The 26,081-nt window shown below is 41.2% G+C and overlaps 1 protein-coding gene across 2 annotated transcripts; it reads left to right on the plus strand.

Annotated features, from left to right (window-relative positions):
- The first annotated feature begins 1,177 nt into the window (after nucleotides 1-1,177).
- LOC138948829 (beta-hexosaminidase subunit alpha-like) lies at nucleotides 1,178-23,437 on the plus strand. Of its 2 annotated transcripts, none has more exons than XM_070320466.1 (13): nucleotides 1,178-1,405; nucleotides 9,517-9,626; nucleotides 10,387-10,499; nucleotides 11,908-12,018; nucleotides 13,068-13,169; nucleotides 15,414-15,522; nucleotides 15,842-16,046; nucleotides 17,494-17,580; nucleotides 17,969-18,041; nucleotides 20,988-21,159; nucleotides 21,743-21,833; nucleotides 22,238-22,342; nucleotides 23,155-23,437. In XM_070320466.1, exons 2-13 carry the CDS (start codon nucleotides 9,533-9,535, stop codon nucleotides 23,219-23,221), a joined length of 1,329 nt encoding a protein of 442 aa, XP_070176567.1. In that variant the 5' UTR covers nucleotides 1,178-1,405; nucleotides 9,517-9,532; the 3' UTR covers nucleotides 23,222-23,437. The 2 variants fall into 2 exon arrangements, with proteins under 2 accessions (XP_070176567.1, XP_070176563.1); XM_070320462.1 differs by lacking the exon at nucleotides 1,178-1,405 and adding an exon at nucleotides 8,371-8,919.
- Nucleotides 23,438-26,081: the final 2,644 nt, after the last annotated feature.

A 26,081-nucleotide genomic window follows, 5' to 3' on the forward strand; every position in this document is an offset into this window, starting at 1 on the left:
TTGTTTTTTTTATAGTTTTTTTTAAAAGCAAGGGTTAGGGTTAGGGTTAGAATGCCATCTGTGCATGCGCAGTGAACAGGAAGCGCAAATCGTCATGGTATGCATGTTGTGATAACCGGAAATGTAGCGGTATTTTTGTTGTTTTTTTTACTATTATTTTAAATTTTGTTTGCATCTGTTAATTTATCTTCCAAATATATATCATTCTAAAACCAGTGTAATTAAAAATAGAAATGCTTTGTGAATTACAAGAGGGGTTGCCATGATACAATAAAACATCATGGCCGCCTACGTGACTGACTGACTCGCTCAGACTCTGAAAGCTAAAATGTTCCAACGCGGTTGTTTTCTCCCCTCCCGAATCGGCTATACAGGAGTGTCAGTGGCAGTCAAGCCGCTCGAGTTGGGGCTGGGTGCAGCGAGGCCGGCTGGGTCACGGTAGTGGGGAAAACAATCATTGCCGCTGACAGCTCTCAGATTAAATCAGTTCAGGCGCGGTCGCGGCAGACTCCCTTATTTTTAAGGAAGGGAGAACTTGAGCTCCTGTCAGTCACTCCAGTACACGCGTTCGGAATGCACGAAAAGCGAGTGCTTGATACGGTCAGTTAAAGGCCAACATCCAAAAGAATTTTTCTCCTGGAGCGACCTAAACTTGAACCCGTCGCTATTCTTGCATGTCTGTTTACTTCGTGCTGCACGCAAAAATCGAGCGACTTCCTTGCCGCGTGGATTGACGAAGCTATTTTATTCTCGTGACTGAAAACACTGCAGTGCGTGCAGTTTTTGACGAGCCGCAGGAGCGGCGACTCATATGGTCTCGTCTCGAAAGCTGTCTGTGGAGGCTGCGTGCTATAATTAGCTGACCTGCTGCGCGAGCAGTCACTGCAGAGTTTTGAGATAACTTTGTAACACGTTTTATTTTATGCTCCTCAAGAATACAACTTTGGGCAACGTGCCACGTAAAACTACACGCAACAAGGATTCAGTAGGTACCAAACATGCCTTGGTCAGAAGTAGAATGTAAATGAATCTTTATAAAGAAGTAGGCTACTTCAAACGACAGCCACAGCCACGGTTGGGTTCACGGCATCAAACCGATGCGACTCAGGAGTGTCAGTGGCAGTCAAGCCGCTCGAGTTGGGGCTGGGTGCAGCGAGGCCGGCTGGGTCACGGTAGTGGGGAAAACAATCATTGCCGCTGACAGCTCTCAGATTAAATCAGTTCAGGCGCGGTCGCGGCAGACTCCCTTATTTTTAAGGAAGGGAGAACTTGAGCTCCTGTCAGTCACTCCAGTACACGCGTTCGGAATGCACGAAAAGCGAGTGCTTGATACGGTCAGTTAACACGGGGGATAACCTGTCAAAGGCCGAACAGAAGCCGAAGGCCGTTCATGACACGTGTGAAGGCAAGTTTTGTCTGTTTTCTAGGTATTGTTTGATTTATGTTGGGATTTAAGGTAAGCTACTGATTCAGCGATGACTAAATTTGTTTCTCGATGCATAAAAAGTCAGGGAGCGATTGATATTTGCCCGTAAATAGCCTTCAAAGCTGAAAATGTCCGTGATCGAGCACCGGAAATGGCTGTTCGATGGGTTTTGCAAGTAGAAATGTGCTTTATTTCACCAAATCAGCTCGTATTTGGTGTGGGTACGGGATTCTAGAGGACGAAGGAGTCATAAGAGGTGCAAAGAAGTGCTATTTGGGAGTAGAATAAATCTTCCGAGACAGTAGACAAGAGAAGGTCATATTTGAGAGAAGCGCGTAGGCCGATTGTCTTTCCGACAAGCGAATGATACAGCAGATTAATCATTCGTTTTGACCAGAAACCTAGTCTCTAGTTTTTATGAATGAGTTTTCAGTCGGTAGCGCGCTGGATTTGTATTCAGTTGGCCGCTGTCAGCGTGAGTTCGATCCCAGGTTCGGCGGAAATTTATTTCAGAGTCAAATTTGTGTGCAGACTCTCTTCGGTGTCCGAACTCCCCCCCCCCCCCCCTCCCCCCCGTGTACACTACATTGGGTGTGCACGTTAAAGATCCTACGATTGACAAAAGGGTCTTTCCTGCAGTTAATAATTGTCTACCTATACCCGTGTGACTTGGAATAATAGGCCGTGAAAGGTAAATATGCGCCGAAATGGCTGCAATTACTGGCCGTATAAAATTTCATCTCACACGGCATCACTGCAGAGCGCCTAGAACTGTACCCACGGAATATGCGCGATATAAGCCTCATTGATTGATTGATTGAAGTAATCCCACACTTTGAAGTAAACCCATTTTTTACTTCAAAGTGTGGGGGGATCTTCCCACACTTTGAAGTAAACTCAGTTTTTACTTCAAAGTGTGGGGGGATCTTCCCACACTTTGAAGTAAACTCAGTTTTTTGAAATAGCCCGCACAGTTTTAGCAGTGCTACCGAGTCCTTGAATAAATAGCAGCAGATAGAGCTGCATGTCATAATCATGTAATTTATTTTTTTCTTGTCTGGCTGTATTGACTGCATGCCGATCATGTGGCATGGCAGTGACTTTTCACTCTTCAGTCGGAAATACACTGTACATAACATAGCTCGCACTCTCCCTCACTAATGTACAACCGTATATTTCCTGCGATATATTGTATGTTATGATATTTTGCAATGATGTTTAGCCATAGTTCGTTATACGCGTAGGTGTGCGAGAATATGTAAGCGCAGTGCTTTAAAGATGTCCATGTTATATAGTCACACCGGTGACACTGTGACGGTTCCCCTACGCTTTGTGTTCGGTGCCCTGACCCTTTGTGTTCGGTTCCCACTCGGTTCCCACACGCCAAAATTCGCGGACAAAACATCCATTTATGGTAGTATTACGCAATGTTGTTCTCTGAGAATGGTCTTGTTAGATCTGTGAGTGTTTACACTACATGCCTAGGTGCTGTTGGATTGAAGGTTTTTGATATTTTAGCCGTTATTAGGTAGAATGCCTTCCACTTTACTGCAAAACTGCATAATTCGTAGCATCGGCAAGAAATATCCTACCAAAAAATGCCTGCTTGGAACTGTCGTTGGTCCAGCAAAAAGTTCAACATGTCTGTAGCAGACAGCCCAAGTTTCAAGATTGTAGGGCCATCCAAACAGCCGTAATAATAAAAACAACAAAAGTAGTCAGTGAAATTGGCTGTGTTCGGTCCCCACACACTTTTGTGACGTAGGCGTGACGGTTCCCATAATTCATCGTGTCGGTCCCCACTTTCTGTGTCGGACCCCACTTTCGACCTAATTTCTCTGTGACGGACCCCACAACCAGCCTATTTTGTGTCGGTCCCCACACCTTCTTGGATTTATGACTTGCCGGTTACTTGTATCATTGTATTCATTGAATCTAATTGTCTCGGAGTTATTTTTCAGCAAAAACCGGCAAGGCAGCACCTTTTGTGATACCAAGTAAGTCAGATGACATCAGTATGTGTGTGTGTGTGTGTGTGTGTGTGTGTGTGTGTGTGTGTGTGTGTGTGTATGTGTGAGAGAGAGAGAGAGAGAGAGAGAGAGAGAGAGAGAGAGTGAGAGAGAGAGAGAGAGAGAGAGATTGACACCTTTCCAGATCACTCCGGTTATGCGACACTACCGCGAGCGTCACTACCGCGTGTCACACTACGGCGAGTACGACACCACCGCGTGTAACACTACCGCGTGTCACACTACCGCGAGTACGACACTACCGCGAGTATAACACTGCCGCGTGTCACACTACCGCGCGTACCACAACCGCGAGTACCATAACCGTAGAGAGAACGCATGCAAACTTACTTCTTGTGAGTTTGTGTTCTAACGGCTTTGATTGGAAGCAACCCATTCTATATGTATTCTGATAGTGTGTTCTGATCGTTTTGAGTTCTTGGTTAGCATGACAAACATTGAATTAGTGTTCAGAGAACAGACCAGGCCTTTTTGTTTTATATTTCAAGGAAACATTTCAACCTTTGCCTTCAGCCATGGAAGTCATAAAATGACACGCGGTAATGTTATACTCGCGGTAGTGTGACACGCGGTAGTGTTATACTCGCGGTAGTGTCGTACTCGCGGTAGTGTCGTACTCGCGGTAAGTTCTGTTTCCGTACCCGCGACAGCGGCAGCGACAAAAGAAAACGCGCGCAAACGCGTGACGTGTTTCCGTACTTGCGTTTTAAACATGCGGTAAAATCTGTAAACTCCCGCGTTGCCGCGCGACAACGCGAAAAAATCGCTCCAGGACCCTTTCAAAAAAATCGCGTCGCTTGCCGCTTGTCGCGCCGCTAACGCGTCGCGCGTGTGGAAACACTCCTGGTCATTTTCTATGTGCTTGATTTTCGTCGCACCGCTGGAAAAACGCTATCGCGGGTACGGAAACACAACTTTAGTGTGAGACGCGGTAGTGGTACTCGCGGTAGTGACGCTCGCGGTAGTGACCAGCACCCGATCACTCCACATAAACGCTGGTTCTGGTTGCATTGTGCCGCTGACATACAGCTAATAGGATTTTTACACCCCCGGTATAGGGGTGTGTATAGGTTTCACTCGATGTGTTTGTGTTCGCAAGTAGATCTCAAGAATGAACGGACCGAAACTTGGTGAACAGGTTCTATACATTCCCGAGACGGTCCTTACAAAAATTGGGACCAGTCAAACACACGGTTAGGGAGTTATTGGTGGATTAAAATTATACAAGGCCTGGTATAGACGGACACCCCCGTTGGTCAAAGGGAAATAACCATTCTCACTGCCACCAACTGAGAAGGTTATTTCCCTTTGACGGGGGTGTAGTTCCTATCGGAGGAATTTCTTGTTTTAATCCTTTTGTGGTATTGCTGATGATGCTGAACATGTATTTTACTAGTTTACCAATATGTATCTTTGACCCTGATAGCCTACGAAAACGGAGCAATCATGGCCCAACATTGGCCCAATGCTGAATTTATTGGCGCGGTGTTGAGCCTTAGTCGGGCCGTTGTCGTAGGCTGTCAGGGTTTATGTAGCCTTGTTCCATTGTATTCTGACTGTCATAAAGTAATTAATTTTAAGAGAAAGCAGTCATGAACACAAGGAGCTGGGAAAAGTTGCCTCTTACAACAAGCATGGATAAAGACACATACTTGACACAGGCAAGTACTCTTTTTTTTTTCCAATCACCACTAGAAGTCCCTGGGCAGCATTTTGCTCTGAAAACTGAATCTCACATACGACAGGTGGATCTTTTATTTTAAAAATGTGCCAAATTGCATATCTCCAAGGCCGTAAGACTAAGAGTAGATATTGGGAAGGCCAGTTCAAGAAGGTGTGGGTGGATCAACACATAATTTGCTGGTATACTGGGAACCGTCCCAGAGATAAATAATGTTATATATTATTTGTGGCATAAACTAATAAAGTTACTCTCTCTCTCTCTCTCTCTCTCTCTCTCTCTCTCTCTCTCTCTCTCTCTCTCTCTCTCTCTCTCTCTCTCTCTCACACACACATACACACACATACTGATGTCATCTGACTTACTTGGTATCACAAAAGGTGCTGCCTTGCCGGTTGTTGCTGAAAAATAACTCCGAGACAATTAGATTCAATGAATACAATGATACAAGTAACCGGCAAGTCATAAATCCAAGAAGGTGTGGGGACCGACACAAAATAGGCTGGTTGTGGGGTCCGTCACAGAGAAATTAGGTTGAAAGTGGGGTCCGACACAGAAAGTGGGGACCGACACAATGAATTATGGGAACCGTCACGCCTACGTCACAAAAGTGTGTGGGGACCGAACACAGCCAATTTCACTGACTACTTTTGTTGTTTTTATTATTACGGCTGTTTGGATGGCCCTACAATCTTGAAACTTGGGCTGTCTGCTACAGACATGTTGAACTTTTTGCTGGACCAACGACAGTTCCAAGCAGGCATTTTTTGGTAGGATATTTCTTGCCGATGCTACGAATTATGCAGTTTTGCAGTAAAGTGGAAGGCATTCTACCTAATAACGGCTAAAATATCAAAAACCTTCAATCCAACAGCACCTAGGCATGTAGTGTAAACACTCACAGATCTAACAAGACCATTCTCAGAGAGCAACATTGCGTAATACTACCATAAATGGATGTTTTGTCCGCGAATTTTGGCGTGTGGGAACCGAGTGGGAACCGAACACAAAGGGTCAGGGCACCGAACACAGAGCGTAGGGGAACCGTCACAGTGTCACCGGTGTGATAGTGCTATATGTTTTATGTAAAATCAATGTCTTGTTTGTATTATTGTTATGTACCACCCCTGAATTTCTCTATGAGATAATAAAGTATTCTTATTCTTATTCTTATTAATGCCTACCCCAAGCCGTGACAACTGTCGAACTGATGCTTGGAAATTGTGTGGAAGAGTACACCTCTCTATTTCTCTCCAATGCTCTTCCTCCTGACATGCAGTGACACCGGACACCCCACAGAGTTAGCCAGCTACCCCTCCAACCCCCCCCCCCCTCCCTCTCTCTCACTCCCTCCAGCCATGTACTGTATGGGGCTGTGGCCAGAGAGGCTGCACTGTTCACTCAGAGCAAAACCAGTTGACTGTGTCGTAACTTTTGACAAAGCAAGACAACTGAAGGGTTCATAGATTAGGCAACCGGTCAAGGCTGAGGGGAAACAATAGTATCTTGTCAATGAAAGAGGTTACACACAGACACACGATGCTGAGAACTGTGGCCGGTTTTTCACTCTCTTTCGCTCAGGACCGGTGTGACGTTTTCATCTTTCGCCGTGTTGATATTTCGCTTCTCGGCCTCGTTGATCTAGCATAAACTCTACACTGAACAAAAAAACACACCCTACGATAGTACTGATGAGCGACCTTGTGTACCTTACATTCATAGGGCCAAATTTGTCCAACCAATTTGTTTTATTTAACTTAGAAATTTGATTCATCCTAAAATGTTTCCTTCTTACCAAACACTGTACTGTAGTTTCTTTGTTCTTACTCAAGGGACGTAACCACTCAGTGCACGTTTTCGAAGAATTCGATTTTGGGGTTGAAATCTATTAAATTTTACCACCAATTTTCTTCACATCCAAGAAACTGACATGCTTTTCGTCCTTAAATAATTTCACTTCTAAATTTGACCAGGAAACAACATTTCAGTCTTGAGTATATGTCGAGGGGGAAATATGTACACAGGCGAAAGATGAAATCGTGGCATCTTCCCTTGACCATGTACTCCACTCCTGACCAAAACTACACCCCCCCCCCCCCCCCCCCCCCTGATGGGTACGTGACGTGCACTCAAGTTATCAGTGCCTGTCATATCACGCCATTGCGGCTGTGATCTTTGTACCAAGAGCCGGACTGCTCTGTTATCGATTTTGTTGTGGTGAAAATTTGACCATGGTCTGTCCGTACATTGGAGGTATGACCTGCTGTTGGGACCAAAAATGAGTGTCCGCGTCCACGTTTTGCAGGTGTCCGTTTAAGGGGGGCAAATATAGAAGGAAAACACTCCGTGCCGAGCAAATGTGTTCGTACATGTCAGGTGTCCGCTCACGCCGGGGGCGTACATTGCAGGGACTGTTGTACGAATGAACTAATAAAAAGCTGTTTAATCGAGTTTTTTTTCCAAAGTCAGTGTGGCGCCTGCGCAAAACCAATGCGCATAAGAAACGGCGTCTGCAGTATCAAAACCTGAGATGATCAAAGCATCGACGCAAAAACTGTCATTTTGTAAGTTTGGAACAACAAATCAAGGTCAGAACAGTTATATAATCGCTATTGTATTTTCAGCGTAGAGGTCCGATATTTAGACTCGAACAAGTATAACTTATGATGCGACTCGTCTTCGACGGACTCGTCGGCATTATAGTGAATATACTTGTCTCGTCTAAATATCGGACCCTATTGCTAAGGCCAAAAAAAAAAATAGGTGTGGTTACGGTAACATAGCCAAAAAAAATAGGGTAGGTAGGTAGGCAATCACTTTTTTTTTTTTTTTTACTTTTTTTTCTAATGTGTACAAATTAAACCTACTTGACAGGGAAATAAGTGTGCGACTCGGGCGCTTTCGCTTTCATTGCGTTTTTTGCACTCGTTTTATTTTTTTATTTTTTTTTTTTGGACAAATGTAATAAAAAGTTATAGGATCGGCCCCTAAAAATAGGGTAGGTCGGGTTACCGTAACCACACCTATTTTTTTTTTAGGCCTAAGCTGAAAACACAATAGCTGTTAATATTCTCATCCATCACACAGCAGCCAGGCTGCATAGTTTTTTAAGGCCGCATTTTCGGGGATTGTTGACCCTTTGTGCCAACCATAGCTAGGATTTTGCGAGAGTAGCCGAACGTGCCTGTGGGAGGTTCTTGATCTTGATCTTGATATGTTACGCCATAGATATCCCTTGACAGACATGTATCTCTATGGTTACGCCAACAGGTCCCAAGCTTGGGAATATACCCCGTTGGCGGAGTTTGGGGAGAGCACTTGGTGTTTTAGTCAGCGGTTGGCAGTTTTCCTCTGAATTCGTTGACCGTTGACGACTGGATCGTGTTGTCATCAAGGTTGTTCCAGTCAATAACTGTTCTTGTGAAAAAAGAATACTTGTACACTGGTGTTTTAGTTCACGTGATTTTCTGTTTGCATGGTCACATGACATCTAACTTTTCCAAAATGGTGGAAGGATCAAGGAAGATGGTTTCGCTTCTCTTTGTTTTGTCTCTGTTTTCTGCATTGTCTGCCGCAAAACTCTCTGTGACACCCACAAAGGGTGTACCGTGGCCAATGCCTATGGACTACAAAACTACCGGCAAGCAGAACACTGTTGATGCTGCCAGTTTTCGTTTTACTACTCGAAGTGTTGAGTGCGACATTTTGCTGGATGCATACGTTCGCTACAGAGAAGCGATCTTTGGGCGAAATGCCGACAGATTCCATGCCATGCGTCAAAGGTAAACTGTAAATGTTAGTTACTGTAGTAAGGATATATATAAAACTTCGCAATCCGAGTGTACAGTATGTATTGCTTTTTTACAACCTGTTTAAATTTTAGCTTTTTTTTTATTTAGGCCAAAAAAAAAATAGGTCTGTTTACGGTAACATAGGGTGAAAAAATAGGGTCGGTAGGTCGGCTTTTTTTCTCTTTTTTTTTCCTTTTTTTTCTCTTTTTTTCTTCTCCCCTCTCTATGATGTTTCACAGTTCATTTCTTCTCATCAATCCCTGTTTTTGCCCAACATAACTATAAACAGTACTTTGAGCTTACCTCCCTTCTGTCGTCTGCTGTTTGAGCGCAAACAGCTCTATTTTGGATGCGGTTTTTTTTGGTGTTTTTTTTCAGACGATCCAAAAAAAAGATTAGGGTTGGGCCTAAAAACTAGGGTCGGTCGGGTTACCGTAAACAGACCTATTTTATTTTTGGCCTTAGACATTCAGTGGGCATAAAACATTTGCTCCAGAATTAATTCTGATTTTTTTGGTAAGTGATTTAACCTTTCTTCAACCAGTATTGAAGAATGACATAGGTTTTGTCTTTCTTGGGATATTGCAGTCCCAAGTTTGTGCAGATGTTCAGCCAGGAGGGAGATATCGGCGAAGTGTCTGTGGATGTGTCCAAACCTTGTCAGGGCTCCTACCCAAGCCTGGAGTCAGATGAGTCCTGTAAGTCAGAAAAAGAGTTATTTAAATTTGAAGTCACTGACCTCTTTCTTCAGTTTTACTGTCTGTCAAGGCTGTTATTATTATTATCTGTAGTACAAGTAGTAGTTATCAGACTAGCAGCTCGAAGAGGCCTCGTGGCCTAAAACTAATAGTAAAAGTATAAGATATTCCATTTCATGATATTGATCATGACTGGTTTACATTCAGTTGGAGTTGTGTTTTGTTAATTATCATTCAATAAATTTAACACATTCTTTTCATAATTGTTGGGACTTGTTCCAGAGATTTTTTGTATGATTTGAAAAGAAAACTTAACGGCAAAAGTAAGCCGGAAGCTTTTCTTTGGTGGAGCGTACAAAAATGTGCTAGAGTATGCCTTTTTACATTTATTTTATCATATGTTCAAGTATGCTTCAGATGGTGTACTGATGAAGCTCCTGGATAGATTACATATATATCTTTATAAGATAAAACAAAGTGTGTTTTCAATTTCAGGCCATGGTTTTTTGTTTTTTTTAACAGATCAGTTACCTCATCAACTTTTTCAATAAAATACAGAAATACTTAATATATGAATACGATGTGCATGTACGTGTCTGGACAAGGAGCACATGTGGATTATTTGTTGCATTAAAATCAAGAGTATTCACTTGTTCCTAACCCATACAAACCTGACAGTCTGAAATCGGGGGGTCTTAAATCGGGGGGTCTTAAAAGGGGGGTTCCACTGTATCTTCTGATAGTGATGGTTTTGTTCCAGATTCACTGAGTGTGGCTAATGGCCAGGTCATGATCTCAGCACAAGAAGTGTGGGGGGCGCTGTGGGGACTGGAGACGTTCGTTCAGCTTGTCTACAAATCTGACACAGGGGAGGTAAGTGATTTTCAGTGGAGCACGCAAGAAGTTAAAAATAGTGAGTTGGCGTGTGGTAGTCGCAGATTTTGCTGTGTGTGTGTGTGTGTAGTCGTATGTATATGCTGTGCCAAATTGAAATTGCAGATTTCGAGGAATCGGCAACATTGTTGCCCATTTCAAGTAATCAGCAAAACGCTGCCTATTTCACGAAATCAGCAGCCAGTCCAAAACTTAGCGCTTGCATTGCTTTATCTCCCTATCATGGTTTTTATGGTCTTTGTTGGTCAGTACATAACTCTGAAAATGCACCCTAAAAATACACTTCCTGCGGTAACTTGCCATAACATCAATTATTGCGATATATTTTAGTTATTCATGAGTGGGTGGGTGGAGGGGATGGGCTAGTTCTAATTATGCATTAGATTATAAAATTGTATTCTGTGTAGACCCCTCCACCAGCATCTTAGACCACTCTTTGTACATTTTCTTTTAATAGATGATTGTCATTTGTTTTACCTCATGTCTGCCCTGCGTGTGATGGTGTGATCGTGACTGCTGTAGTGTGGGCGTGTGTGTGTTGGTGTGTATGTCAGTGTATGTGTGGGCGTGTGTGTGTGTGTGTCAGTGTGTGTGTGGGTGTGTGTGTGTGTGTGCGTGATTTTACCAACACTACGCTAAATTCCTTGTGCTTTAAATGTTTTTTAATGTCACTTGGCTCAATAAATACTGTATTCTGTATTCTGTATTCTGTATCTATTCATTCAAGCAAGTAGTTGTTTGTGTGTGGTGATACTGATACCCTAGGAATATGAGAACTTAAAAACCCAAAATTGGCTGCCGACTTTGCGAGATAAGCAAGTTTTAGAAGCCTTTGTGCATAATCGGCAAAATGCTGCTGTTTTTGCAAAATGGGCAGCGTTTTGCCGATTATGCAAAATGGGCAAAAATGTTGCTGATTCTGCGAATTCAGCAATTCGGTGAACTGGGCACAACGTATATGTGTGAATGTGTGTTTGTTCATGCATATATTTTGAGTTTGTGTTGCTGGCTGTGCACAACTAAGATGTTTGTAACACAAGACGTTTGAAACCTCGTGGTATTTACAAGCACACAAAAATTGAAGAATGGGGCAAAACAGTTAACAATAAGGCCCCCGCCAAAAAATAGTCTGTTTACGGTATCCCGACCGACCCTATTTTTTCGCGCGACCCTAGACTTTTTTTTTGGCATTTGGGAAAAGAAAAAAAGTCTTTATTTTTTGGCAAAATAACTTAAAAATATGTTTTTTTGGAGAAAAAAAAAATCCTGACCTACCGACCCTATTTTTTTGGCCTATGTTACCGTAAACAGACTTTTGGTTTGTTTTGGCCTAACAGAAGTGTGGATAATTAAGCAGCACATGATATGAACTCCACGCTTGTTGCAGTATGTGGTGAACGACACAATCATCTCTGACAAGCCTCGCTTTGCCCACCGTGGTTTGCTGCTGGACACATCACGCCACTTCTTATCCACAAGAATTCTCCTCCGCAACCTGGTGAGACAAGTCTTAATTGTACAGTGGTGCCTGCAATTTGCAGCCCCTCTTATGAGAGAACACCTCCCAAGAAAGGACACAATCTGTAGACCCTTTGTCTATTATCTTTGGCAAAATTTACTTGTCAGGACAGACCACCTGCAATGTAAGGACAGTTTCGGCTGTTCCCCAGGGTGTCTTCTCATTGCAGGTGCAATTGTAATTTGTCCTGAATTATTTGTGGAGTTGTCATTAACAATGAAAGCACCCCCCGCGGGTTAGGGGGAGTCCCATATTGGTTGGGACGAGAAAGAATTTACCCGATGCTAACCAGCATGTCGTAAGAGGCGACTAACAGGTTCTGTTTCTCCTTTTACCCTTGTTAAGCGTTTCTTGTATAGAATATAGTCAATGTTTGTAAAGATTTTAGTCAAGCAGTATGTAAGAAATGTTACGTCCTTTGTACTGGAAACTTGCATTCTCCCAGTAAGGTCATATATTGTACTACGTTGCAAGCCCCTGGAGCAATTTTTTGATTAGTGCTTTTGTGAACAAGAAACAATTAACAAGTGGCTCTATCCCATCTCCCCCCTTTCCCCTATCCCATCTCCCCCCTTCCCCCGTCGCGATATAACCTTGAATGGTTGAAAACGACGTTAAACACCAAATAAAGAAAGAAAGAAAGAACAATGAAAGCAGTAGGACAATTTTTTTTCTTTAAATAGAGTAGAAGATTGTTTCTGCACTTTTGTGTTTTGGGTGTTGATTCTGCAAACAGGCTTACACTTTTCTATTTACAGTTTTTCTTTAAACATGAATGACTGATATTTGGATGTGGCCTTCTTTGAGTGTTGTTTATACTTTGGTGATTGCTGGTGACTAGTTCTCCTCTCCTGTGTGGTTTATCATTCAAGTATAAAGTCGGTTTGTGTGTGTGTGCATTTGTGTGTGTGTGTGTGTGTGTGTGTGTGTGTGTGTGTGTGTGTGTGTGTGTGTGTGTGTGTGTGCAGTGTTTAGAGGTAAACATTTATTTTCTTATATTTAATAGAATTATGTTTATCCGTTTGCAGGACGCTATGGCCCAGAACAAACTGAATGTGTTTCATTGGCACATTGTAGATGACCAGTCTTTCCCCTATGAGAGCATGGCTTTTCCTGAGCTTAGCAACAAGGTATCATACTTATTCAACTTATTCTTATGTGGTAAAAGACTTTTTCAGTTTTGTTTTCTTTTTGTTTTGGGTTGATCTTTAAAGCAAATTTGTTTCATTACATTTTAAGATAACCTTTTCAAGCTTAGTGCTGAAATAAGGTGCATCTGTTTTCTTTTTCTCCTTTCTCTTCGTCGTCTTCTTCTCATCTTTCCCCTTTGTCATCTTCTTCTCATCTTTCCCCTTTGTCATTGTTAAACACATAAGATCAAGATTTACACAGAAGCACATTTTCTACTGCCTTAACTCTTACCAGTTCGCTCCCTTGCCCATCGTAAGCAAGCTTACGATGCCCCCCCTGTAGTTTTCCACTGACCAATTATCTAATTATAATTTTTTTTTTTTTTTTTTTTTTTACATTGGATGGGTCGGACAGTGGATAAACTCATATTTAAGACACACTTTATGACTGAAACAAGCTGGGTTTTTGTTATAAGTTAGTTATAGAAATGCATTATTAGGCACAAAAAAAGAAAAAAGTCTGTTAACGGTAACATAGGCCAAAAAAAAAGGGTCGGTAGGTCGGGACTTTTTTTTAATTTTTTTTTTATTTCCCCAAAACATATTTTTAAGTTATTTTGCCAAAAAACAAAGCCCTTTTTTTTTCAAATTTTTCTTTTTTTTTCCAATTTTTTTTTTTTCAAATTTTGTTTTTTTTCAAATTTTTTTTTTTCAAATTTTTTTTTTTTTTTTTTTTTTTTTTTTTTTACTAAATGCCAAACAAAAGTCTAGGGTCGCGCGAAAAAATAGGGTCAGTCAGGATACCGTAAACAGAATATTTTTTTGGGGGGGGCCTTAGGCATGAAACGTCCAACTTTGAAATTTGGGTTGGGGTATTCAGGTGACAATAACTTTTTTGTTTATCAGCAAAACTCTATAAAACTTTGCTATGTTATGTAAAATGAATGCCCAAACAGACTAGTTAGCAGCATATCTAAAATAAACTGAACACAAAAAAAATTTCTTCTTTGTGTTTGTCACGTGTTCCAAAAAGTGGGCGTACAAATTTCAACAAAAATCATGTTGTCACCCCCATAAAATTTTTACCTTTAAAGATAGCACAATTCTCTTTGCAAATATGAAAAGCTTATTCATTTTCCTTTCATTTGATATATAACTTTCTATATTTCATTTGGAATATGACCCCAGATAGCCACTCGGCAAGTAGGCACCAACAGCACTGTAAAATATGCCCTAAAACCCCCGAACTGGTAAGAGTTAAGTATTTGTACTTTTGAAGTCTTAATATATATACAGTCGAACCCACCTAAAACGAACACGCTAGTTACGAATTTTGACTTATAACGTATTAGTTTTAAGTTCCCAACTGAATACCTCTTTCTTCATGCTTAAAAAAAATGCTTGAAACGAATTCTTTGTAACGAATTTATGCTTATAACGAGCACTTTTTGGATTCCCAAGCATGCATAATGTCTGTAATTTACTCACGCTTATGACGAAATCTTTAAACTCGTCCCGAGATCGACATATCATATCATTTGCATAACGAACCCCTCTTTTAACACACACGTTTTTTATCGCCCCAGAGCCGCTTTGTCTCTAAAAGTCACAAGGCTACAAGGATCTGCGTGTGAGGCGAGATCAAAGGCAGGTCCATTGTGATGGCTGGGTGGCCTTCTTTATAGACACTGACCTTCTTCCTAGGGGTCATTGACCCAGTTTTAGCTATGAGAGGTGGTTCCCCTTTCATATGAGAGAGGAAACACTTCCTGCACCCGGGTCAGTGACCGAGTTTAACCTATGGGGATTAACCTATGGGGCGGTCTCTTTGATGTCTCGAGAGGAAACTTGGCCAGGGTAGTACATGCACCAGAACTGGTGGGCACCATGAAATCAGAGATTGATCAGAATGTACATGTACATGCTTTTACACGACTTTTCAAATTTTACTTCTAAAATTGTGACAGTAAAAAAATCAATCAATTCTCTTAATGCGAATTTCGGTTAAGACAAACTTATTTCCCGATCCCCAGTGATTCGTCTTAAACGAGTTCGACTGTATATATATATTTTTTTTAGACAGTCAATCTTTGTCCCCCCTTTCTTTTTTACATCCATTCTCTTGGGTACTTGCATTCAGAGTTTTTGTATTGTGAAGCAGTGAATGTTTTGGAGAATGTAGTAAAATTAATTGAGGGCAATGTAATCTTCATAACTGTGTCGATATCTGCCTTTCTCTTGCAGGGATCGTATTTCCCAGAGTCCCAAGTCTACACGCCTACAGATGTTGCAGAAGTCATTGAGTTTGCTCGTCTTAGAGGAATCAGGGTGGTGGCAGAGTTTGATTCACCAGGTGTGTTGCTTAATTCTGGATATTTCTTTAAACAGTGAGACCTCCCCCCGCACCCCCCCCCCCACCCCTCCTTCCCATTTTGTCTTTATTCTAGGACTGCACTCGATTGAAGACATACCCCTTCCAGGCACCTGCTTGCTAACATTTTTTGTTCATAACCACTGTACGTAGAGTTAACACTCTCTCCCATTTTAAACTCCTACTTTAGACCTAACATGGTTATTCTTGTACCAGGCACACCTCTCGGGTAGAGAGCAGTAAATATGTAAATGTACAAGCACTGAGAGTAACAGATTTCTTATCACTCATTTTTGAACAGGTCACACTCAGTCGTGGGGTTTAGGCCAGAAGGGCTTTTTGACGGAGTGCTACAGTGGGGAAAAACCTGACGGATCGTACGGCCCTGCGGATCCCACCCTCAACACCACCTTCCCCTTCCTCAAGCAGTTCTTCGCTGAGGTGGCGTCCGTCTTCCCTGACCAGTACATCCACCTGGGTGGGGACGAAGTCAGCTTCACCTGCTGGTCAGTACCTGTATATTCTTCTTCTTCTTCTTCTTCTTCTTCTTCTTCTTCTTCTTCTTCTTCTGCGTTCATGGGCTGAAACTCCCATGTACACATGTGTTTTTTGCATGAGTGTTTTTACGTGTATGACCGTTTTTAATCCGCCATTTAGGCAGCCATACGCCGCTTTTGGGGGACCTGTGCATTCAAATTCAGATCTCAAGGTTTCACATCAGAACAACGAGTGTCTTGTCTCTCCTTTGGGATTAGCACATTTAAGAAACGAAAGTTCTGACATCACTGCATGTTGACACAGCAAGACGTTTTTACATTTCTCTTAATTGTTTTTGAAGAAAATGCTGATCCGTGTTAGCAAATCCTGTTGTAATAATACATATAAGAGGGATATGAGAAAGAGAATACAGTAGTCCCTTCCATTTCCGGCCCTTTCGTGGGCGTGAACCTACCCGGAGCGGCCAGCTTTCCCATGACTAATGAGTTTTCCTTCTATAATTGACTCTTAATGGCCGTTAACCTGTCTGACGCGGTCAACGGTCACTGATTTTTGCCCTAACTGTGACCCTCTTACTCGACAGGAGCGGCCACTTAACGGCCACTTGTCACTTTCGCGGGCGAGCGCCTGTGGTGTGTGTGTGTGTGTGTGTTGTGTGCACAGACGGCACAGCACGAGCAGACGACATGAATACTTACGCATGCGCAAACTGTAAATACAGACATGCGCATACATGTACATTTACGGCAGTCACTTCCGGATCGATCACAGCTGATGTGAGTTTGAAACACTTGTTTATCTGACACTCAAATACATATATAATAATCCAAACAACACACATAGAAACATACGAAACAATAGCTTAGCCAGGACGATCGAGTTAAACACGCAAATAATTAAGATGTATAAACGAAAGCAAAACTAACAGAGACAATGAATCGGCGGCTCGTGGATGATCGCTTTCTTTTCTTCATGAAAACTTGATCGTGTTTTTTGGGTTTTTTTGGAGGAGGAGGGGGCCTGTAATGAACGGCCACCTGATATTTGCGGTCACCTTTGCAATGACTAATGGGTGACCGGATATGGCAGGTACTACTGTATTAGAGATGTAGAGGCTAGACAAACAAAGGGACTGACAATTCTTTGTCTATTGAGGGTAACGGAGTAAGCAGTGATCTGCTTTTTTACATCTGGCCCTTGCCCTGAAGAGGGACTAATCTATAATGGCGGAATAAACAAGTAAAGAAAACAACTGCTACATATGTTTATAGATAAACTGAAGGAAGAACTCATTATACAAAGAGGTGGGTTTGGGGTGAGTGGTGTTGGCGTTGTATGTTAGTGTGTACTCAAAAGACCAGACCTTAGGGTTGTACCACTCGCTGCATTATCTGAGCATCCAGTTTGACACACTACAGTACACTAATACTTGTTCCTGTTTTCACCTGTATGCAGGCAGTCCAACCCTGTCATCAAGGACTTTATGCAGAAAATGTCGTATGGCACCAACTATGCTAAATTGGAAGGGTACTACATGCAGAAGTAAGTAACCGATACCTGGTGTTCATGTGCAGGTAGTGGGATTTTTTCTTTGCTGAAAATAGGAGCTTTGTTAATATGATATTTTTGAGAATGTTCAAATAATTTTAAATATCACGATATTTTATATTTTTGCTGCTTGAAACTTCAGGATTGACAAAGCGCTAAAAGTCATTGCTGCTTTTGATTTTGCAGCTATGTTTGTGTCTTGTTTGTTGTTATTTTCCATGAAATCTTCTATATATTTACTTTTAATTGTGTGTGAACTCTGTTCTAATTTGTGCATGTGAAATCAATTTTGTTTTAGTTTATCACATTTGTATGTAGGTGTTTACATTTATGTATTGCTGTAAGTAAATCAGTGTTCACGAATAGAATTGTTTACTTTCAGCTTGCTGGATATAATCAACTCTCTGAAGCGTGGCTACATCATCTGGCAGGAGGTGATTGATAACGGCGCAAAGGTGAGAATTTGAATACAGAGGGAATATTAGCGGGACACTGCACAGTTGTTCCAGAGACTCTCTAGCATAAAGAAGTTTTCTTTGGTTGTAGTCATACCTTGTACAGTGGAACCTCTCTTTTACGAACCCCACCCCCCACCCCAATTTAAGACTTCCTCCCTCTTCTGAGACCCTGTTTTCTCAGACTTTTTGTTGGGGCGGGGATGTAGCTCAGTCGGTAGCGCGCTGGATTTATATCCAGTTGGCCGCTGTCAGCGTGAGTTCGTCCCCACGTTCGGCGAGAGATTTATTTCTCAGAGTCAACTTTGTGTGCAGACTCTCCTCGGTGTCCGAACACCCCCGTGTGTACACGCAAGCACAAGACCAAGTGCGCACGAAAAAGATCCTGTAATCCATGTCAGAGTTCGGTGGGTTATAGAAACACGAAAATACCCAGCATGCTTCCTCCGAAAACGGCGTATGGCTGCCTAAATGGCGGGGAAAAAAACGGTCATACACGTAAAATTCCACTCGTGCAAAAAACACGAGTGTACGTGGGAGTTTCAGCCTACGAACGCAGAAGAAGAAGACTTTTTGTTTATAACCTCTGTAAATGTACCCCCATTTTAAGACTCCCTCCTTTTTAAGACCTGATTTTCTCAGACTTTTGACGGTCTTAACAGGGGGGTTCCACTGTAGCATTTTAGGTCCAATGTGTATCCATGCTAATTGCTAGTGTTGAAAGTTCATGGTTTGTTGACACTCATCCTTAAAGTCTTGAGTCACAAAAATCAGGACAGATTCTTTTAGCAATTTATGTGCTTTTTTGTGGCTTTGATTCTACATGTATGTGTAGTTAGAAATTAAATGTACACACAAGAGTGCAGGAAAAAAGGGGAAAGAGGCTGCATTTGTTCCAGCTGCAATGAGCTTGTTCACCTTCTGTACTGAGTATAGGCGAGACGAGATGCCATGTCATTTCCAACCACATTGTAATGTTTCATTTTGATATATATATATATATATATATATATATATATATATATTATATTTATTGCTGACTTTTAATTGTTTCTTTCACAATTTCTGATGTTTTATATAGATATATATTTTATTTTTTTAATTTATTTTTATTTTTGTTTTGGGAAGACGCTTAAGCGTGCCCTATTAATCGATAAACAATAACATTATATAACACACTTGGTATCTGTATGTTTAACTGTACATTAATCTGTGGCACAGCACATTTAACATTTACTTTTGGCGCGAATTCTTACAATACATAAATGGACAAGAATGTATTTATCTATGCGGTTGTGTCTGCGGTGTCAAAATTTGCGACATCAACATAATCATGAATTCACTAACACACATACATATGCATATGCACATATACTTAATCATTTTCATTTACAAAATACTCAAACGTCTCAACCCTAATTCGCAATTAAACATTATATTTAAATCAATAGGCCTACCATATCTAAACTTGCTGATACACATTTTTGCTATCAACAAAATATGATTTATAATTTTGTTTGTTGGGGTATGCATTCCTGGTAAATAACCAAACAATACATCATGTTCTGTTAATATAACATTTTCTTTCGTATTAACAAAAATACATCTAATAACATGTTCCCAAAATAACCTCATTTTTCTACATTTCCAATAAAAGTGCTCAATGTATTTCGTTACAGAGACTACACAAATTATTTTCTTTCAACTTCATCTTGTGGAGTAAAATGTTTGTGGGGTAAATGTTATGTAATATTTTCCATTGAAGCAACTTTAATCTTTCCTCGCTAGTACATTTAATTGCCAAGAGCCAATATTTCTCGTCAATGGAAATATTATATTTATGTAACCAGAATTTTACAGAGCAGGGTACGCTTGCTTTTGCATTTGTTAAAAATAGCGCGGAACTGTTTGGGGGAAGGTTTTTTTAACAGGTCTTGTAGACAGGGCCCAGATTCGTCGCTCGCGTTTCCGTTGGCTGTGTCCTCTCGCAGCGCACGCGCGCGGAGGGTCATGTGCAAAGCATTATACTCAAAAAGCCGTGTGGCGCTATAACCAACAGTGGTACAAATCTGTTCATACGGGACAATATTACCGTCTATCCATATATCACGTACAACATTCACCTCAGCTTTAATCCAATTTTCAAAACACAAAACATTCTTTTTAAAAACAATACCTGCATTATTCCACAAACATTGATCAATAAATCGTTCTTTTTCTACAAAAAACAAATGTCTATTCTCAATCCATTTTTTTTAAAACATGTTGCCAAAATTTCGATTTTATTCTCATCAGGCCAACAAACTGTCTCGGTGTGGCAGTTGATTGAAAACAACACAGACGACTTCCAAGAACGTCATAATAATGTCTTGGAACTAATTTCCAATTTTGAAAATCTGTTTGCTGTAGCCTAGCTGCCCAGCATAACAAAACGGATGTCTGCATATCATGCATGTTTATCATGCTAATACCGCCCATTTCTAATTTATCACACAAAACTGTTCGTTTAACCTTCTCAAAAGCTTTGATATATATTATTATTGTATTGTATTGTATTGTATTGTATTCTACTGTTATGTATTGAGTATAGGTGAGAACAGACACCATGTAATTTTCAGCCACATTGTAATGTCTCATTTTGAGATATATTATTATTGTATTGTATATTGTATTGTATTGTATTGTATTGTATTGTATTGTATTGTATTGTATTGTATTGTTATGTATTGTTATGTATTGAGTATAGGTGAGAACAGACACCATGTAATTTCCAGCCACATTGTAATGTCTCATTTTGAGATATATTATTATTGTATTGTATTGTATTGTATTGTATAGTATTGTATTGTATTGTATTGTATTGTATTGTATTGTATTGTATTGTGTTTAACAGGCGGCATTTATTTCAGCTGTAACATACTTGTTTGCCTTCATTGTCTGATACAGGTGAGACCGGACACAGTGGTGGAGGTGTGGAAGGGTGGCTGGGAAGAGGAGATGGAGAAAGTGACGAAACAAGGCTACAAGACACTGCTGGCATCCTGCTGGTACCTCAACGACATCTCGTACGGATCAGACTGGACCACGTACTACACTTGCGACCCTCAAAAATTCAATGGTTTGTTTTGCTCAGTCTTTTTCCTTATTGCTGACACTCTGCATTGATGTTGTGTGGTTCGATTAGTGCAGAGAGGTAGAACTCGACAACTTCACAACTTAGTCATCTCCAATGAGAAATTCAATGGTTTGTTTTGCTCAGTCTTTCCCCTGCGCGATGACACTCTGCATTGATGTGTGGTTCGGTTAGTGCAGAGAGATAGAACTCGACAACTTCACAAATCATCTCTAATGAGAAATTCATGTGGGGTGACATGGTGATTGGTGTATGGAAATGGCGCGTTTTTAATTGAGCGGAGGATATCGCCCGGGTTACTCAGAAGGGTAACATGGTTATTCTGTCCACTTGCTGGTACAACAGCATTATCAAGTATCTGGGAGAAGTATAATGGAACACACACACACACACACACACACACACACCCTCTTAAGCCTCCCCCCTGCAGGTTGCCCCTGTGGTTTTTGTCATGTAGCTGTTCCTATCATATCTTTGGTATAAGTTATGAACAATTCTCACTTTTTGTTTTACTGAAGCTGAATTTCAGCCACTTTAAGTTTTAAGTATGCTATTTTTCTTTTTGCAGGTACTGATGCTCAAAAGGCACTAGTGATGGGAGGTGAACTAGCTATGTGGGGAGAATATGTTGATGACACCAATGTGCTGTCTCGACTCTGGTGAGTGCATGCTTTTGTCTTTGTATCAGGAATAATAAGCTGTAAAAATGAACAAAAATCTTTATAATTTTTTTTTGTATCCATTGACAAAACATAAGCCTTTCACATAAACTAGTTGCAAACAAGCAAACAATTAAACCGCACACAAAAAGCTGTGCAGCCGAGAGTGGTTGTGTTGGTGGTGTTTTTTACTTGACCTTCCTTGTCTATCATTTGCCAGCATGTTGAGTATCATGACGCTGCTAAGGGAGGGTGGGGCAACCAGGTGTGAGGGGGGGGGGGGGGTAAGACTTTGGAAGCACAGGCGATGTTGATTCATTCCCCAGCCTCCCGGGGTGAACATGCGTGCGGACTGATAAAGAGTCAGTTTCACTGTCAATTCTATCTTTGCTACATTCCCTCAGGCCTCGTGCATCTGCAGTAGCTGAACGTCTGTGGAGTCCAAAAGACGTCAACTTTCCCTTGGTGGCCCAGCCCAGACTGATTGAGCAGCGATGTCGCATGATCAGGTTAGTCAGCTGAACATTAGTGTGTGAACTAAAGACAGAAATAGTTTTAATTTTGTTTTGTTTTTTAGATTATAAATCCCACAGCTGATTGTGGAGCTATGAGGGAACATTCGTGAGGAAGGCAAAACAAACTTTTGGTAAAAAAGAACAGAAATTGTCATAAACATGTTTGTTCATTTTGTTGTGTATGTGTGTGTGTGTGTGTGTGTGTGTGTGTGTGTGTGTGTGTGTGTGTGTGTGTGTGTGTGTGTGTGTGTGTGTGTGTGTGTGTGTGAAAGGTACCGTCCTTCTCATGTAACCCATCATGGTTCCCACCACAGGTCTGTCAAGGGTTTTACATGGAATAGAGCATGCATCCTTCCACGTGAACACATTCCAAAACTCAACAGCCTGGCTGTTTTCTGTGCAGAGTGGGAATTTGTTGTTGAAATTACTTTGTAACTGACACCAGTATCACACGCAAAATGACTTCAGCAAATAAATTCCATCCCTCACAGCATGCAGGACTTTGCAGGTGGGCTTTCGATTTCTGGTATGTTTTCAAGTGGAAGGAAGCTCTGATTCCATGTAAAAGCTTGGACACATCTGTGAACTGTGATCGTTGTCATAATGATTCACGTGAGAAGGAAGCTCCCATTCCATATAAAAGCTTGGACACATCTGTGAACTGTGATCATTGTCATAATGATTCACGTGAGAAAGAATGTATGTTTTAAACAAAAATCTCTGCCGGTTAGGATTTAGTTCTTTAATTTATTCCTATGAATATTTCTAGTTCTTTACCAATTGTTCTTGTTTGTGTTCTTTTCCAGACGTGGAATCCCAGCAGAGCCTGTCACAGGACCAGGAACCTGCCCTGTGGAATATCGTGAACCCTAACCAGTGGCTGAGGAATTCACCATCTTTTTTATCTATTTAAAACAGACAATCAGAACAAAATCTTTGATTTGTGAGATTCAACTTATTTTTTCACCTGCAAAATGGCACTGTCCATTCCCAATTGGGGAAGCAGGTAGTGTGGCTCATGTGAAGTTATGTAACAATTTAGTAGACATTTTTCTTCCTATTTTCATATTTAAACAAATTGTGGATATTTGGCACCTTGTTTTTTCGTTCTGGGCATGTGAGTCTTGCCATTGTGAAGGTTTATTTGTGTGTTGAAAGATTTCTATTCATATTGAACAAGTCTATACCTGTTGTTATGTTTTTCCTAACTTTTAGAAGAAAAACAAAGGGTTGTTACATTTCATTCCTGATTTCCAGTAGTATTTGTTTTTGGCTCACATAAGTGTAGCCTATGCGATGCTAACTTTTGTCTGTCTGTGCGTGCGTGAGTGCGTATGTATGTATGTATGTATGTCTGTGGTAGAAACTTTAACATTTGACTGAACACCGAAATACTAATTTTACCTGGTTATCATTCAAGCAACAGCTTCAAAGTATTGAAGCAATTATCAACATTTCGTCGGCACGTATGTAGTTAAAGTGTGTATCCAAAGAAAACGGGTGGTGGGGTTTTTTTTTTTGGGGGGGGCGGGGGGGGGGGGGGGGGGGGGGGTTAAAAACAGGTGACTGGTTTGTGTCGTGTATGGTATGTAGACCATGTCAAGGTTAGGTCAGATAGCGTGAAGGATTGTGGTATAGATACAGTTATCACCGAGCTGCAGTTCGCAGATTCGGAGAAGACTATTTCACATTGTTCGGTTTCGTAGCTCCAGAAAAATAGATAAAGAAGATACCAAAGGAGATTTCCTACAGGTTAATCTGCACAGCGTGTTTCCAGTGTCTGCGTGAGGAAGCGCTGTCGAAAGCGCAGTGTCGATCTGGTCAAATGGCTGCAACAAAAAGCATCGGTGCACTAAACATGCCACGCTACCCCTCAACCTCCACCTTTAAACATGTCAACTTTACATATCTCATCGAGCACATGGGCCTGCACAAACGAACTTTTACAACAACAAATCAGCTATTTTCCTTCCTTCTCTCCATATCTGCAAAAACCATATACAGATTAGTTACTATTTTAGCGTCACAAAGAGCAAATAATGCGCTACCTGGAAAGAACAACAGAGAGTATTTCATTCCACAAACACAGACTTGTCAACAGCGTTAAATAATGTTTTATTACCTCAACAGCCTAATGTAGGTAGCTCTCTCTTTTAAGCGAATCCGCTTCCTTTTAAATGGCACCCGTTCGTCAACGGAAATATTGCCATCCTCCCTCTTGCGCTGAATCCTTATGCGGTGGAAAACCTTCCCCGCACAGCGAAGAAACTTTGACGCCCCGACTGTCAGCCAGCATGTAAACAAAGAGAAAGTGGTCTCTAATTGAAGTTCCTTTAAGCCCTAACTGTGCAAGCAGAACGGCACGTTGAAATACAGTGCAGCAGTCAAACGCGTTGAAGACCATCAAACTTGACACCGACTATTCTCTCTCGCTGCTGAGTTTCGAGTGTCCAATTAACATGTCTCACACAGACAACCTTGACAAAATCACGTGACTCACCTTGTCACGTTCCAAGTTCAGTTACCGTCCGTTTTGCCCTGACAGCAGAAATCACCCACGTGAAACCCTTGCAAACAAGAAATCCCCGTGTTCGGCTATGCTCGGTCAGCTAAAACCCAGCCGTTGACAGAAAGCACAGGCGCTTTCTATCGAAATTCGAGGAAGGCACCCCACAGAGTGACACTTTCTCGATCCATGTCACTAAATCGTGACAGTTACATGTTTCAAAGGTCTATGGGATTTTACTAAAGCAAAAACTATCACCATCCACACCTGATTTGGACTTGCTGCGAGCCTTTTTTTCTTTTTCTTTTTACATTTAGTCAAGTTTTGACTAAATGTTTTAACATAGAGGGGGAATCGAGACGAGGGTCGTGGTGTATGTGTGTGTGTGTGCGTGTGTGTGTGTGTGTAGAGCGATTCAGACCAAACTACTGGACCGATCTTTATGAAATTTTACATGAGAGTTCCTGGGAATGATATCCCCGGACGTTTTTTTCTTTTTTTCGATAAATACCTTTGATGACGTCATATCCGGCTTTTTGTAAAAGTTGAGGCGGCACTGTCACACCCTCATTTTTCAATCATATTGATTGAAATTTTGGCCAAGAGGGAGAGAGAAACCGCCCAAAGACAGATTCAGGGGAAACTACCAAGTAAAACTTTACAAAGCACAATGATCTCCCTTATACTTCTGTACATATTCTTTCAACTGGAATAAACGAAACGTGTATTGTATGTTTGGTCGTTTTCTTTGCCTGTGCATGTATAGTTTGTTGGTTATGTTTGGTCGGTTTCTTTGCCTGTGCGTGTATAGTATGCTTGGTCGTTGTATGTATTGTAAAGCGCTAAGAGTAGACAATTTTCTAGAATAGCGCTATAAAAGTTTGCATTATTATTAAATTAAAAATACTGTCGGAGACAGAACATGGCTACTAAACAATAACAATAAACTCCTAATACTTCTTTAAACGTTCTGTAAAAATGATTTGTATGAAAAGTGTTGAAAAGAAGAGAAAATAAATCCTCAAGGCAGTGAACACACTCACCATGCACTGACATACGAAAGCAGCCACACAAACACAGCACAGAGGAGCGTGTGCAGATGCTTTGCAAGAATAAGCTTGAAAACCAGTTTGAATAAATAGCAGCAGATAGAGCTGCATATGTCATAATCATGTAATTTTTTTTTTTTCTTGTCTGGCTTTATTGACTGCATGCCGATCATGTGGC

Source organism: Littorina saxatilis, linkage group LG1 (genome assembly GCF_037325665.1).
Source record: "Littorina saxatilis isolate snail1 linkage group LG1, US_GU_Lsax_2.0, whole genome shotgun sequence".
Taxonomy (NCBI): Eukaryota; Metazoa; Mollusca; class Gastropoda; order Littorinimorpha; family Littorinidae; genus Littorina; species Littorina saxatilis.

Bases quoted from the DNA above. Each gene is read 5' to 3' on its own strand.
- LOC138948829 (XM_070320462.1), top strand. From the start codon at position 8,621: ATGACATCTAACTTTTCCAAAATGGTGGAAGGATCAAGGAAGATGGTT. The intron at 13,170-15,413 runs GTATCATACTTA...TTTCTCTTGCAG, and splicing joins TTCCTGAGCTTAGCAACAAG to GGATCGTATTTCCCAGAGTC. The intron at 17,581-17,968 runs GTAAGTAACCGA...GTTTACTTTCAG, and splicing joins GAAGGGTACTACATGCAGAA to CTTGCTGGATATAATCAACT.